General features: G+C 37.6%; 1 protein-coding gene across 1 annotated transcript in view; it reads left to right on the forward strand.

The window, feature by feature from the left end:
• Positions 1-3,701: 3,701 nt before the first annotated feature.
• The window catches only part of LOC134529071 (uncharacterized), a 73,556-nt gene continuing 61,473 nt past the window's right edge, over positions 3,702-15,784 (forward strand). The window contains exon 1 of the mRNA XM_063362778.1: positions 3,702-3,875. Coding sequence (XP_063218848.1) covers positions 3,747-3,875 — 129 coding nt within the window. The 5' untranslated portion in view covers positions 3,702-3,746. The remainder of the gene's footprint in view (positions 3,876-15,784) is intronic.

Genomic DNA, 15,784 nt, shown 5'->3' on the forward strand with positions numbered 1-15,784 from the left:
ATTATTTTTCGAGTTTTTCGCGATCGTGATTTTTTCAGGTCCCTACGATTGATAACTAACTAAACTTACCTGTATTTGAATTTTCATTGTGTCCTGAATGATGACTAAGTACCTGAGAACTGGAATTGGCTAACCATGTGTTCAAACTTTGCAAGCTTTTAACATTTTCTGAAATTTTATTTATTTTTTCTTTTCTTTTATTAGCGCCTCTTGGATACACACGTTTAATATTTTCTGAGCTTAATGATGCGGTTTTGTTCGAATCCGAACCACTTTTCGCGCACACATTAGGTGCTGTTAATTGTAAACATAAACTTAACACAATTTAGCAGATTACATACAGAATAAATGTGCTGAAATAGCGACATGCAATGCAACACAGTTACTGAGCTGATACAGTATTGACTCAGCTTGTCACTTCCCCTACCGCCAGCACTCCCCCCCCCCAATCGGACCGAAATGCACGCGCAACGAGGGGGAAGAGCGATATGAGTCATACTGATACGAGTCTACGACGCCCCTCGCCTGTCGCTAGCTGAATATGTGCTAGGGTGGTTTTAGGTGTATACGACGTAAAGTATCACCAACGAAAAACGTAAAATATGTGACCCAAAATGAAAAATACACAGAGGCAGTAGTGGATCCAGAGGGGTGGCTAAGGGGCTCAAGCCCCCTCCAAAAGCATCTGGGTCCACTATTGTTTTAGTGTTTGCCTTGAGAGCCTAGCCTAGCCTCAGCTGGGTCAAGCCCCTCCCAAACCAAAATCCTGGATCCGCCACTGCATAGAGGCAATTTTATAAATCTATTAAATATTTCGTAGGAAAAAAATTTATTTGGGGGCCCTATTGGGGGCGCCCCTAGCCCGGGGGCCCTCGGCGATCGCCGACCTGCCTTGTATCGGAGCCACTCTACTGGAGCCACCTCGTCTACTTGGATGATCCTCCGACCCACCGTACCTCGGCTCGATGGGCTTACAGCCGATGAAGGCCCGTACACCTCCGACAGCGACCACGAGAGCCGTGGCTAGAACTAATAAGCTATGCAGTGTAACGGAACTAGATGACCTCAGAGATGCCTCGGTACCTCCCCCGACCGCTGGGCAGAGCTCAGATGGTTTTCAGCTCTTTAGGCCCATGTGCTCCCATTCATGCCAGTGGCGATCTCAGTCCTTACCATTACCATGGGTCTTTCCTCATTCACTATGAGGGGCCTTTGGGACCCAGACACCAGGGCACAGCACTCAAACCGGCCCCCCGTAAAGGTTTCAATTGCATCTGCTACTGTCAGCAGATTCAGCCCATTCACCATTTCTGGTCCCAGCCAGGCAATTTATGATGCTGTAAAGCAGGGTACGCCCTGCAGAGTCCTCTTTAGTTAGAGATGCAGTTATGATGAGAGGCCGAGGAAACCAACTCAGCATTGCCACCACCATGCCCCACAACAGCGGTGCCACGATGAGGCAGAGGATCGCGATCGGCGTGGAGGAGCTATATATTCGCATCAGTGCACCCATTTTGTGAACTTGTTGAATCATGTCTCCGATAGCTAGAACCGACAACAGTTCCGATACCTAAACGACAATCACCTTCCTCGCAGGGTCAGGCCCACTCCCGCCTCCACTCCGAGACAGAAGTAAACTGTATGAACGATTGATCCCCCTTTTGGTTTGGTAACCCAGCCCTCTTAGCATAAGCCCTACCAGCCTGGGGCCCCTACAGGCGTGGATACAGATATGCCGAATACGCAAAACGAGAGAGGTGTTAGAGATACAGCTATGCCCAGAGGCTAAGGCTACCCATCTCAGCATAGATACCATCTTCACCCCCTGCCTCAATCAGCTAACCAGACAATTGGCTGTGTTCTAAGCTCTTAGACATGATCAGCAAGGCTAGCTCCTACCCCATTCTCCCACATCACACTGCAACCCCTTAATCACCCAGTAAACCTGTGGTCCGGTGGAGGTTCTATCCAAACCTCTCCTATCTTTCCAGGCTGGTACCGGAGCTGTATCGTCGCTCACAAAGTCGACTCCGCATCGGGATAGAGAACACTTGGAGCCTGCTCCAAGCGATTGGAGCACCACTACCAAGTACGAGTCCTACCCAATCAGAATCCTGGGCCTTGGAGGAAACCTCAACGGGGCACATTCAATCTTTAATGGATTCTTCCCGTACTACTACCGACTTGGCGTCTATACTGCATAAGACCGTTCGCCAACAGGCTAGCCGACTTCCACTCCAGAATCACTCCACTGGATGTCCTCGTCTCCTCGGACTACCCTCCGTCTTGCCGTTCCTCGGCCCGATAGCTTTATAGTCGATTAAGGCCCGGACATGTCTGGATTCATCTGGTAGCGATCACAGAAAGCCCTTACTAGATATGACAATCCAGTCGTGCGTGGACTGAAGGGCCTCGGGGTTACCTCTGTACCGCCGCTGACCACTGGACTAGGGGAATGTATCACACCTAGTCGAGCAGTTTACAGCTCTTTTTTAAACCCGGGTGTCCCCGAAAATGCCAGTGCTATTCTCTATTGTTTTATTACCATAGGCCTGATCCATTCACTATGGGGCCCTTTGGGACCAAGACACCGAGGCTCGGCAGTCGAACCCCCCTGAAAGGTTTCAAACACATCTGCTGTTGCCTGCAGATTCAGCCAATTCACCATTTCTGGTCCCATCCATGCAATTGAGGATGCACTGTGGCAGTGTTACGCCCGGCATAGTCCTCTTTAGTTAAGGCGATGCTATGACCAGAGGTTGAGGCTACCCATCCCAACATAGTCACCACAATTCGTCCCCAACAGCATTGCCCACTTGGAAGCAGAGGATTGCCACTTGGTGTGGAGAGGTTATATATTCGCTTCCTGGCACCCATTCCGCGAACCTGTTGGGTCATGTCTCGGATACTAGAGCTGGCAACAGCTCCGACACCTCAAGCGACAATGACCTTCTCCGCAGGGTCAGGCTCACTCCCACCTCCACTCCAAGACAGAAGGAATGGCAACACTATCACTTATTCAAATTTGAAGTGCTGCCTTTATGTAAAATAACGCATAAACCACACTTGAATTCATATGCCATCTACTTCGCTTATGATCTACAAAACAAATTTTATTAACTACATCATGGAGGCTGGCATACATCAAAGGGCGTTCTCCCACAGTGGTGGATTGTAGGTTCGCTTACTGCCCAGGGCAGTACATCAAGGCACCTATGCATTTTATAAAATAAGTGTTATAACAAATTTGGTAAATGTTTGAGATATGTTGAATCTTTATATAAGTTTAGATATATTTTAAAGTTAACAGACAGAGTCCTTGTAAGCTTAATTAGACTGCTACATCAACATTCAAATTGTAAGGCTCGCATTTTCCAATTAATTACTGAAAAAGTATTTATTAAGAATTTAAAAACTTTGTAAAAATTTACTGTTTAATTTGTTATAGTAACATGTTTCATATAAATAAATTGATACTCCCGATTTGTATAGTTAGATTATTCAAATATGCCACTAGCTAAAATAGTTTCAACTGAATTGAGCCATTTTTAAAACATAAATATATAATTCTTTTATTCGTCAAAATCATGCATAATATTTGATATCAAGAAGTAAACACATGCCTTGTTACTAAATGCTCGGAGCATATATACGACCGCAACTCTAAAATGTACATACTCTATGTTACGTGAGTATCCGGTGGCTTTTGTTGTGATATTCGACCCCAGGATACTTTATTGTAATAAATGGCGTGTTCTAAAGAAAAGAAAATGCGTACTTATACTGTAGAATATGTTGTGACACCCAATAAAAGGTGCAAAAAGTGTTTCCTGTTCACCCCGAAGGATTTCTTAAGATTTTACACAACTGAATTGGTGAGTTATTAATGTTATTTTTTTTATCATTAAAACACAATTTTACGAACATAATTTATTATTTTACAATAGACAATTGTCGTTTTGCAAATACAGAGGTTACAGGCACTTATATCATGAAAGTTAGTTTTGGACTTCGTCTATTGATAAACATCTACCCAGGGCTTGAGAGCATTATGCTTTTGTTTACTTTGTTAGTTCAAAAATTGCAAGTCTATTGTTGATACAATTCACTAGAAACATTACAAGTTATTCGACATTCATATATTGTTTAGTTATGGCCATCGTAACAATTACCAGTTATTATTATTATTTTGGTGTTTTTACAAGTTGTACAGTAAATAATACAAAGTTATTTCCCCCTAGGGCCTTTGTTTTTCTCAAAAGCATCTGTATCTACCTTAGGATATAGTTCTGTTTGCAGACTGCACATTTTTATGTTAATTTTAGAATGGTTACACAGGTTTGTTAACAATGCTGCAAAACAATTTATCATCTCTTAAAGTAGGCCTACCTGATGCTCGGAGGTTCCTTGGATCTGGAACAAACAGCAGATGGGCTTATGTTTTAGTTATCATTTGCGAACTAAGCTACAAAGACAAACACTGTTTTGTGTTTACGTTAAATCTTTCTCACATAAATTACAAGTCAGTACTGATCACTTTATTGGGCATTCTACGTTAGTGTCTGTTGAATTAACTTAAATAATGCCCATGGGTTGAATCTGTGTGTATTAATTGGGTTGTATACAGTAAAGCTAAAAGGACCCCTGAAATTGATTGTAAAAAGGGAGGGCTTAAAAAGTACTTAAGTGTGGTGTTAGTCCATGGAGGCAGACACTGATTTATTATGAAAAAATATGCTCAGCTAATCCTCCCTTCTCTTTTGTACTCCCAACAAACATCACTTTTTATTTTACAATTTAATTTGTTGTACAATCAGCGATTTTACCAACTTTTTGGTGTGTTTCTATCAGAGTACTTAACCAATAATTTCTTAAAACTCAAGTAAATATGCAAATTTATTTTGTTAAAAAATCTTTTTTGCAATTGAAGACTTCAACACAAATAGAATGCTCAAAATGCTAATAGAAAATACATTAAAAACTAGAAGAAAAAAATATTTTTCTTTACTGTGTATACCTACCTACATATATGTGTAAATACCCTGAAAACATTATATGAATGTTAATAAAAACTTAACTAATATCTCATGCAAATACCATAACTGAAACTAAAATGCAACATCTATGTTAATGATAAATGTAGTAGGCTAGGTACAAAACTAAACAATTGATCACAAATTTCAGAACCACCAGTCAGTGCTCACTTTCGGTTCAACCTACATTACTTACTTGCTGCATAAATCTTGAATGTTTTGTATTTTTAACTTGCAAACAGCCCATTGCCTGTAGCTGAATTCTCAATAGGCAAGTCACTCGGTCAGCTTTTATTTCAAGGAGTTAAATTAAAAATGAATTGCAATCTCACTCTTGATCGGATAATCAAATTGAAAGGCAGTTCGAAGTCAGCACCAAAATAGTGCAAATGTATGGCCCTGAAACTAGCATTTTTTAAATGGGTTAAGTGTATGTTTGATCAAACCAAAATAATTTTGGCTTATAGATGTGCTGGTTTCAGCCCCATGTTTTATAGATTTTAACACCAAAGTGGGTTACTTTTTTATACAGTTGCAGTTTTTATTTAATTCAGTCACAACAGTGTTGTAAATTCATGTCAGCGCTAATTGCCTGAATAGCAGTTTTTCTTGCATCATATTTATAAAGTACACATTTTTTTATTCGAGAGGCAAAGATGCCATTAGTAGACTTACAAGAAATGTAATAGCATCATTCCGCTTAAAAAATGTATTTAGTAGGCATCCTTCTGACAGATAACCTTGTGCAATTACTACAGACTGACAAATGAAAGTATTGTTTTCAACTTGAAAAAGGCCATCCTCACATTTCAACAAGTATCAACTAGCTCGATGACATTACAGAATTGAAATCATCTTTATGCCAAAAACCAATATGAAATCAACTGTCTGTCATTCAATAAATTTCATCAAGCATGTCCTCAAGATACAATTGTCTTTCTATTCACTAACAAATTCCAGTTGACAGATTAAATCACTCCATGAGAACCTTTCTATTCTTAAGCTGGTACCTATGTACTTACTTAATCTACATCTCCAATACAAGGGTGAACTGGAGGACCCATAAATCCTAAAAAATCCAACCCCACCGAAAAAAATTAAAGATTTTGGAAGCAAACAACAGGCAAAGAGGTCTACCCCCTCCCCATTTCCCCAAAATGAAATTTTGCATATATTCCTGCTGAAAAAGGTAATCTTTAGAGACCCGGAAATTTGGCGGATTCCTCTGGCCTCAGGATAGAATTCAAAGTTATAGGTGTGCTTGACCCATGTTTACTTTCCCATTGGTTGATTTCTTAGCGAGAAAATTTTTATCCTTGTTATTTGGCACTACCTGATTCGTTTACTTATTCTCTCCTAGCTGGGCATGGTTGGCTCACTGTCGTAGAGGGGCGTGTCCAAACAACTGCGGGCCAATCACGAACACAGTGCGAGAGTGTGAAGGTTTGCATTCTAGCTTGCGACTAAATGAATGCGCGAAAATTCCGTCTCTCTAGTAATCTTGCATGTTTTTCTTTAACTGTGCATATTCATTAAGTTTTGTGTTTCATTTTATGGCTCAGCCAGGCAAAGAATTCAACTTTAGACTTTTCTGGAAGTAAATGTCTAGGTCACTATTATGGAGTGGAAGTAGTAGTCATTATTGTGTTGTCATTAATTATTTTACCTCCTGGAAGGGTGCAAGTCTAAACTCGTTTACTAAAAAACTTTAATGAGACATCATAAGAAAGCTTGGAACACTATAATTAATACAATTACTTGCCAAAAATCTGAATAAAAATTACAACATAAAGATTATGGGAAAAAAAACAATGAAAGTCTCGAGCATGTAGCACATCGTAATGCAACACACATTAACATGGTTAACACTTTGAAAGAGATAAGATTTCAACATTTAATTAGTCATGGCCTACTCATTGTTTTTTACATTTTAAATAATTTGAAGATATGTTACTTGGAATATCATTTGAAACATTATTTTCTTCATATTCAGATTTTGTATTCTTTTCAGCCTTTGCCAAAAGCTTTCTTTTTTTTTTTGCGCCATGATAAAATAGATTATTTTTTTATTTGTGTGGTTTACCTTTTTATTTTCCACTATTATTATTTCTACACTTGTGCTATAACATTAGTCATAAGAGAAATAAAGAAAAAAAATTGTTATTTGGCAAACACAGCATGATATTTAAAAATAGGTACACCTAACTGCCCATGTTCATGAACCATCAATAAACTTAATTGAGAGGTGGTGCCATGGTAAGACCTGAACTCATTACAAATGATGCAGTTGGTTTTTCATGGCTTCTCAAAATCACTGCAGGCCATTATGGGACGGTGCTTTACTACAGGTCAGGGCCAATTCCTTTACCAAGATCCTTGTTCAGTTTGGAAGTTTGTCGTCATCTTTAATGACCTTGCTGTTATAAGACATTCAACCCAAAGACAAAACAATTCAAACAATATGTGGTTGGAAGTAGAAGAAGACTATCACATCCAGACCTCCGGCTAGCTCAACCCTTTGTCTAGAGTGGACATTCATGAACACTTGCAGAAATTAGCTGGGTGCCTAAAAATATGTTCCAAAATAACAGTTACTGTTTATGATTAATAATTGTTGAAATAAAGTCTCTCTGTGACCAACTGATTTGAACTGTTTTTTGTTTATTCATAAAAAAAAATTACTAGTCATCATGGCCACTATTTTCCAACCAAGAGAACAAACACTTGTCGAATATACAAACTGTCGCACAAAACACCTTCACTGACTCCAAATCACAAATTTATGTTCGTAGGTACCGAAAATAAATATCAAAGACTGTTCACAAGTAAATCCCACGGTTGCTTGCAACTTACGGTACAAGCCGAAGGACTCGGTCCTCGGAACAATGGCGAAATTACCCACTCATTGCTTTGGCCTTTCACCGACAATTGTGGCCTCATGAATTCTAATTAACATTACAAAAGATGAAAAGAGGTTAGTTATAAACGGTAGCGCCCTAACCACAGCTGCAAAATTCTCAATCAAATTCATATTAATATATTATTTGTGAGCCACCGCCTGACACGCAACCTCTCAGTACTTGTACAGATGCTGACTGCCTAAATGGTCGCCCTTCTTCTTGAGGAAGGACCAGGGGAACAACAACAGGGGTGGGCAAGGGTATTTTGCCCCCCTCTGAAACCTTGAAGTGGGGGCAAACGGGGGCAAAGAAAGTGCTGTGTAATCAATTTATACATAATGAAACTGCTTAAATAGCACCATTTTCCACCTTGAAATACAAATTTTCCCGGGGGAGGACCCCCAGACCCCCCGCTTCAATAGGGGGGATCGATGATTCTTAATAAAAAGGTATATTGCCCCCCACCCCCCCCTAGAAATTTAGTTGTTGCGTCCCTGGGAAGGACAAAGGGCCTTGATGCGACATAATTCCTGAGCAATCACAAAATAACACAGAAAAAATATATCAGCCAATCATGGCACATGGCAACAGTACTTCGACAAATATCCAGAGTATTTCACATGCTTACAGAACTCTGTCCCTTTCTAATTATTACATAAGTGGCAAACTGTTGTATCTGTTAATTTTCAGAACAAAGAACCATGGCAAACAAAAAATAAAAAATTACGTGAACATACATTTATGAATTTAAAAAAATCCATACTTAAAAACTATGTGAAAGAATATAAAAATGTAACTTCATGAATAAACAAACAGGTAAAAATCCATTTAAGGGGCTTATGCACCACAAAGCAAGACAATCATCAAAAACACTTAAAACAAATGAAACAATGTAAATTGTTATCATACAACATTCCTCAACTGCACAAATGTCTCTCAAAATGAATAAATAGCTATTATTTAAATGTTATCAAATAACCTAACCATAGTACCGCATATGAGACAGCATAATAAATCACAAATTAAACAATTTAATAAGTGGGGAGAACGGTATTCTGTGTTACTAAAAGCAAAACTTTATTACTGTGCTTATAATTAGCATTCATTATTATTTTCATTTTTCAGGATTTAAAATTTACATACTGTCAGTTTTGCAAAAAAGAATTTCAATTTTCTTTATTCATAAGATTTATTTTCTGTTTTCAATAAAATTTAAATGTTTTATGCTGGAAAAATACGCAGAGAATTTAATGCCTGTGGTCTGGGTGGTGCTGAGGAACATTATTTTCAACATTGTTATTCTTTAGAAGATTCAACCACAGGTGGCATCTTAGGCCTTAGTGGAGTCTTTTGTATAATTGGTGGCCACACTGAGAAAATAGTGGTCTCACTGCCACTCATAACGCGAGTTGCTAAGCAACTGCAAAATTTCAGCATTGAACGTTAAATAATATTTCTGAGCGATCCGATCAACTGCTGGTTGAGGTCAGTAAGTTTGAGTTTTTTTTTTTACATAAAAATATGGTTTTAGTATATTATCGATAAGGTAGTTAAGTATTATTTGACTACAGCTTTACAATTTAGGGAACTTAGTAGTATCACAGGCTCCCTTCCAACTTATAAGTTTTAGTAAATATTTATTATGTTTTTATAATCAGAGATGAAAATTAGTTTTCTGGGCATAATGTAAAAAACTGCTGATTATATGCTTACAGATTTTTTCCTAGTTGGTTGTGTTTTCATATGTGTTAAAGTAATATTTTAGGTATAATGTGCAATTTTTCTTTGTGGAAGTAAGAGAGTCAGTAATTTTGTCAGTAAAATCAGTTATAGAGAGACAGTGTACTTCACCATGGGAACCGAAATCAAGTGGTGAGTCTCGTGGACAAAGACTGAAAAATATCATGGTCAGTTTTCAGTGAAGTAAAGTGTTTTGTTATTGGATGTAAGTTTAAAATTCTGTAATTGGTTGTCAGGTGTCGTGTGGGTGAGTGGACCCTGCCATTTTACAATTATTGCTTGGAAGTCAACACTGACAGAAACGTTTTGGGTGATGGCTCAAAATATAATATTTGATGTTGCACACATACTAGCAAAGTCTAGACCCCAATATGTGTGCTTCTAAAATAGCTAACATTTTCCATGTGTTGTAGCCGAATCAGACCAATTGGGCCAAACCAATGAAGAAAGGCTTTACCATCAGCTTTTAACTTAATAGCTTCCTGATAATTACACAAAAAGCAAGCATGTATCCAAGTATGTCTAAGGAATTTCAGGAGGAACAAAAGCTGTTTATAAATTAACAAACATACATGAGGACTTTTAACAATGCTGTCCAAAAGTCATTACTCAATTATTCATAGTTATATATTAAAATGGAAAATAAGAAAAGTCTTAACTAAAATAAACAAATGCAAAGAGACACTAGAAGCACTGCTGACATACAACAGCAAACAGAAGCCATGACCGGAAACTAATACCATGATTTCACACGTGAAAGCCTGGAGGGTATATTTTGCAGGATAAAAAAAAGTTGACAATGAAAGAAATTAGACTAGTGGATGAAGCCATAATTATTTTTTCTTTATTTTATTTTCTTAAGCATTAAAATGATTTTTTGATTGTAAATAGTAAAAAAAAAAAAATTAATTGTATGACAAATAAGGAGCTACCTTTTCTAATCAAAATTCATGATGTGCAGATTAATATACTTTAAAGACTCTGTAGAAGAATTTAAAGCTAGGAACATGATTTATCAAGCTCAGCTCACAAAAAATACTGATGAGAATTTTAATTATTATAATGTGTTAACTGTTTTCATCCCTGGCAGCTGTTGAAGTTAATTTTAGTCATGCCGTTATGCTTTGCTGTATTGTTTATACCAAAGGGGTATTTCCTTAAAATTTTACTGTTTATTGCTCTCATAGGTTAAAGTTCATATAAGAGCTACTGAATTATGTCAAAGAAAAACCCTTACCACAGAAGTAATTTAGTCTTACAGGAATACTTTTTAATTTTCCAAAATATTAAATGGTAGATACTTAATCTTACATTTTGGTTTGATTTTTTATCATTTCAAATGTAACAAAAATGGTTAGCTACGTACATTTTTATCAACATTGTATCAAGTCAAAATTGTACCCACTAAGATGACAATTGTTTCTTGCAGATAGGTACATAAACACTTAAAGAATATCCCATCTGAAACTGCAGGTAGTTGGGTGTCAAGTTTTGGTAATGATTATTATATTATTCAAAAGTTTTTAGTTGTTGAATTTAAATGAAAGCATTTAAAATGGAGTAAGTTTATTCTTCTTACAATGTAAATTTTACATGTCCTTTACTCAAAGTGTCTACATACATCAGTTCCATAGGGTTTTACCCCTAGTTTTTTTTTTTTAATCCGGCTCTCTTAGGCGTAAGTCCCTGCCGTCCTGGGGCCCCCACGGGCGTGGATACAGATACGCCGTATACGCGAAACAGGAGAGGTGTTAGAGATCAGGCTATGTCCAGAAGCTGAGGTTACCCATCCCAGTATACCCCTGCCTCACTCAGCTGACCAGACAAGAACTCAGCATTGCTGGTGCCTACCCCGTTCTCCCTCATCTCACTGGGACCCCTCAATCACCCAGTGAACCCGTGGTCCGTTGGAGGTTCTATCCAAACCTCTCCTAGCTTTCCAGGCTAGTACCAGAGCTGTGTCGTCGCTCACATGTCCTTTACTCAAAGTGTCCGCCAGAAAAAGAACATTCACGCAATTTCGCTAATCACTACTCGGGAATTACGTCTCGGTGGACCAATGTTCCACCCAGGCTTGCACCGAACGTCTGGGGCCTGATTTCTGGATTAAACGTCCAATACTCGCATAAAATGTCATTAGCGGCACAGCCCCGGCACCCAGACGTGAAATCATCTGCCTCTATTCACTCATTTGTTTATTTGTTGTTTATTTGGCGAACCGCCACCCCCCTTCCCCCCCACATCCTTTCAGAACAGTATTTGAACGATGACCGACGAGACAAAAAATAGTACCAAAAACACACAAAACAGTACAAACTGGGGACTTCCCTGGAAACACTGTCTTCTTATTTGCTACAAGGATTATTCTTACAATTACTATTATGTGATTCTCCGGTCACGGAGCCTTCCCACGGTTCTGGCCAATGTCTAACAAAGAATGTGATACGTATCATCAATCATTTCGATGGCTCTACATTGCGCATTCTTTCTTTCACAGAAACCTCTGGCCTACGTTCTAGAAACATCACTAGCACACTATGAAACACATGTAGAAATATAGCTATTAAAAATACATTTAAATGAAATAAAATATTGTAAAAATAGTCAACATTGAGAATATTAATTGGTAAAATTAATGACTGTAATTTATTTTTTATATTATTAATATCTGAATACATAAATATCAAAATTAATTACAATATTTCAATTGATGGAATATGAATACAAAACTAGGCCTCCATGACCTTGAACTATATGATCAAATATTTTAGTAGAACAATATTGAAAACTCAGGCCATTTAAAATGACAAATGCTGGCGACACCTGACTGCCGCAATCCTAGCAGTTTGTCCTGAAGAATGCCTGCAAAATTCAAATTCCCTTTGTATTACAATGGGCGATATCAGCACAGATTTTCTACCGTCGTTTGAAATATTGTCGTAGAGTAATGAATTAATACTCCATACATTTGTATGAAAACAGTGTATTTATTCATAATAAAAACAAGTTTTCACAATCTAAAAAAATATATATATATTGGCTTAAAGATTGTTGAAAAAGATACTTAACTTTTAAACATGATGTCAACTTTTAATAAAGAAACATACTTACTTTAAAACTGAAATTTTTGTAAATCGTTTATTTCGTAAATAATTCCGTAAAACATGACGAAACAGATTATCACCTGGAAAAAAAAACTCTGAAAAATTGTATTTTTAAGTACTACTGTTCCAAGAAACACAGATAAATGTTTACATTATAATATCGGTAACTTAAACTAACCAACCATCTACAATAATTTACAGAGTTTGAAATGTAGCTAACATAACTTTATCAACTGTTCAAAACAGTATACTATTGGTAAACTACTTGAAATATCACAATGATGTTTATCAGTCATCAAACATAATGAAAGGAACTCAAATATTCAACTTTCATAAATTTTATTTCATATTTTTATAAGAGCAACTACTCTAGAAAATTACGATTTAAATATATACAAAAATTCTTTTAAAAACGTTAATATATATAAAAAAGAATAAATATTTAAAAGTATTAAATGTTGCAGATAAGTAACTTCTTTACTTCATATTCATTGAGATTTGTGTCCATAAAGGTTTTAGACACATTTTTTTCACAATTAGATGAAGACAGTAATATTATTCTTATTTTAAATGGTAAATTTGCAACAATTTCACCAGAAGTACCACATTTTATGCTTTAAGGGGTGGGAAAGAAAAATGGCAATTGTTTTCAGGAATCTTATGTAGACAGTGACATTTGACTTATTTTGAAGGTCAAGTGTGTAAAATTTCACCAAGTTCAGAATAAAACTTTACAGTTGTATATAAAAAACATGCAAACAATCATTTTGATTATGTTTATAAGATTTATTTTCATTATGAGTAAAAAATAAATGTTATATGCCTACATAGTGTGATATAACCACACCAAGGGACTAGGCTGTGCATTTAAAGTATTATTATAACACTTAAACAATTACAAGTAATTTCTTTAACTATGGTATTAAAATGTAATAAGGAGTCATATAGGAAATGTAAAATTATAAAATTGAAACAAAACAGTTTTGACCCAAAGTACATTCATACATCAATCACACATAATTACACTGTAGGAAAAATTTTATGTAATCAATGTGACGTCGACCGGGGCTACGCCCCCTAGATCCCGATATGTTACCACCCTCCTACTTCTCTTCCTTCCTTCCCGTTCATACTTCACATTCTTAAAATACAGTCAAAATTGGGAACAACATTTGCAAGGTAGTCAAGCAACAATGGCAGTACTCTAGTTGATTTCCTTGAGTAGCTGATTCTGAGAAATAAAGGTAAATAATAGCTAAAGTGAAAGACTCGTTAGGTTATGCCAGCATAAAATCTTGTAAAAAAAAAAAATATAAAATCTTTGTGAGAATACATAAATTCTCCACAAAAAAGAATTATTATTACTTATGTAATTCTGTAGAGTATTACATTCAAAAAGGATATCTGTGAATACCTCTAAAAATTTGTCGCGGTTCGGGTTTCGTGAGGGTCGTTGCGGTGCTGATTGATAATGGGCGCCACCACGTGGAAGGGCATGTGGACCCGGCTATCATCTGTCTCAGGGCGTGACGTCGCCCGTGTGAGGCAAGACTGGACCCTCGGTTACCTCCCGTAGCACGCTCAGACCTGGCCCGCTCTCAGCGTCGGGCACGCTTAAGTTATATCAAGTAATAGTGGGCTCTCCAGGCGTCCCACATGCCTGCTCACAAGGTATAGGTCGCCACGTGGTCGTTAAAAAATAATACAAGAATACAATTATAATTGAGATGTTTAAAACGTGCATGTACTCCCATACTTGGCCTCACGAAGGTGCGTTTACAAGAGCCAAGGCACCTAATCGGAACACAGGGATAAGGCCCACACACGTGGCCTGCACAAGCGATTACTTAAGGACAAAGTCTCATTAAGAGTTAAAAAAATGATTAAGTTAAACAGTCCCCGACCGAGGCGAGCCCCAGGGATACTTGAAAGAGATTTGAATTGATTAAGAGAAAACGGATTGATGGTCAGAGAACAAAGAGTGAAGTCCCCGGGTGCGGAAGGCAGCGTCTTACCTCGGTCGTTGGCGGTGTAGAACTGGCCGAGCGAAGGGCCCCCTCGGAGCAACATGGCGCCTTCCCGCTTTGCCAGATTACCGTTACGCCTTTCCGATTAAGTGCCTTGCAATCTTACATAAAGAAATACAAAAACACTCCTAAAATTAAGAACCTTCTCCCATGGCTCTATTACTGTTTAAGCTAGAGTTATTAATTAATTAAAATATATATACATCTCAACTTCGTTCGTGTTCGGGTCCGCCCGGCAACGTCTTTAACTTACTTACTAAAACTTACATGTTAAACAAAACAAAAGCCCTCCCGCCCGTCAGTGGCGACACAAATGATTGGGGGAAAAATAAAAAGATATACAATATTATTATAACATATTTAGGGGGACGTCGCACTGCCGCTACAGCGCCCTCTTGATGTAGTTCGTGGCGCACTATTCAAACACACACACGACTGCCGGTACGGGCAGTGGGACAGGGGGCGAGGGGAAAGGTGGCGGAGGCTGACCAGGCTTCTGGGGCGCGGTTTACATCAAATTTTTTTAAATTATGTAAAACAGCAATATTGCAACCATTTTATTACCCAACAATAATGTTATTTCAGAGTGCCATGATTGTGTTGTTTGATTTGCACCATGCTGAGAAAGGTGTGTGATGTTTTCACAATTGTAATTAGAACGCAAAGTAGCCAACTGAATGAAATTATACTTAATCTGTAGAGTTTGTAAAGATTTGTTATTGAATATGTTGTTTTTGAACATCTAGGTGGTTGTAACTTAAGTAAAAAGGTTTGGCTTCTTTAGATCAGCAACATTAAAAATATTATTTAAACTGTAGAAACTAATAATTCTCGCATATTGAAATTTTTTTTGTAATGGAAAACTGGGTAATGTCTAAGTGTTCCGGAATGTTACTCCATGCCAGTGAATCTGAGGCTTCTATTGGAGCAAAGTAGCATTAAATGGACTACGTTGGTGTCACGTCATATGCTGTGTGGCA

Source organism: Bacillus rossius, chromosome 2, assembly GCF_032445375.1.
Source record: "Bacillus rossius redtenbacheri isolate Brsri chromosome 2, Brsri_v3, whole genome shotgun sequence".
Classification (NCBI taxonomy): domain Eukaryota; kingdom Metazoa; phylum Arthropoda; class Insecta; order Phasmatodea; family Bacillidae; genus Bacillus; species Bacillus rossius.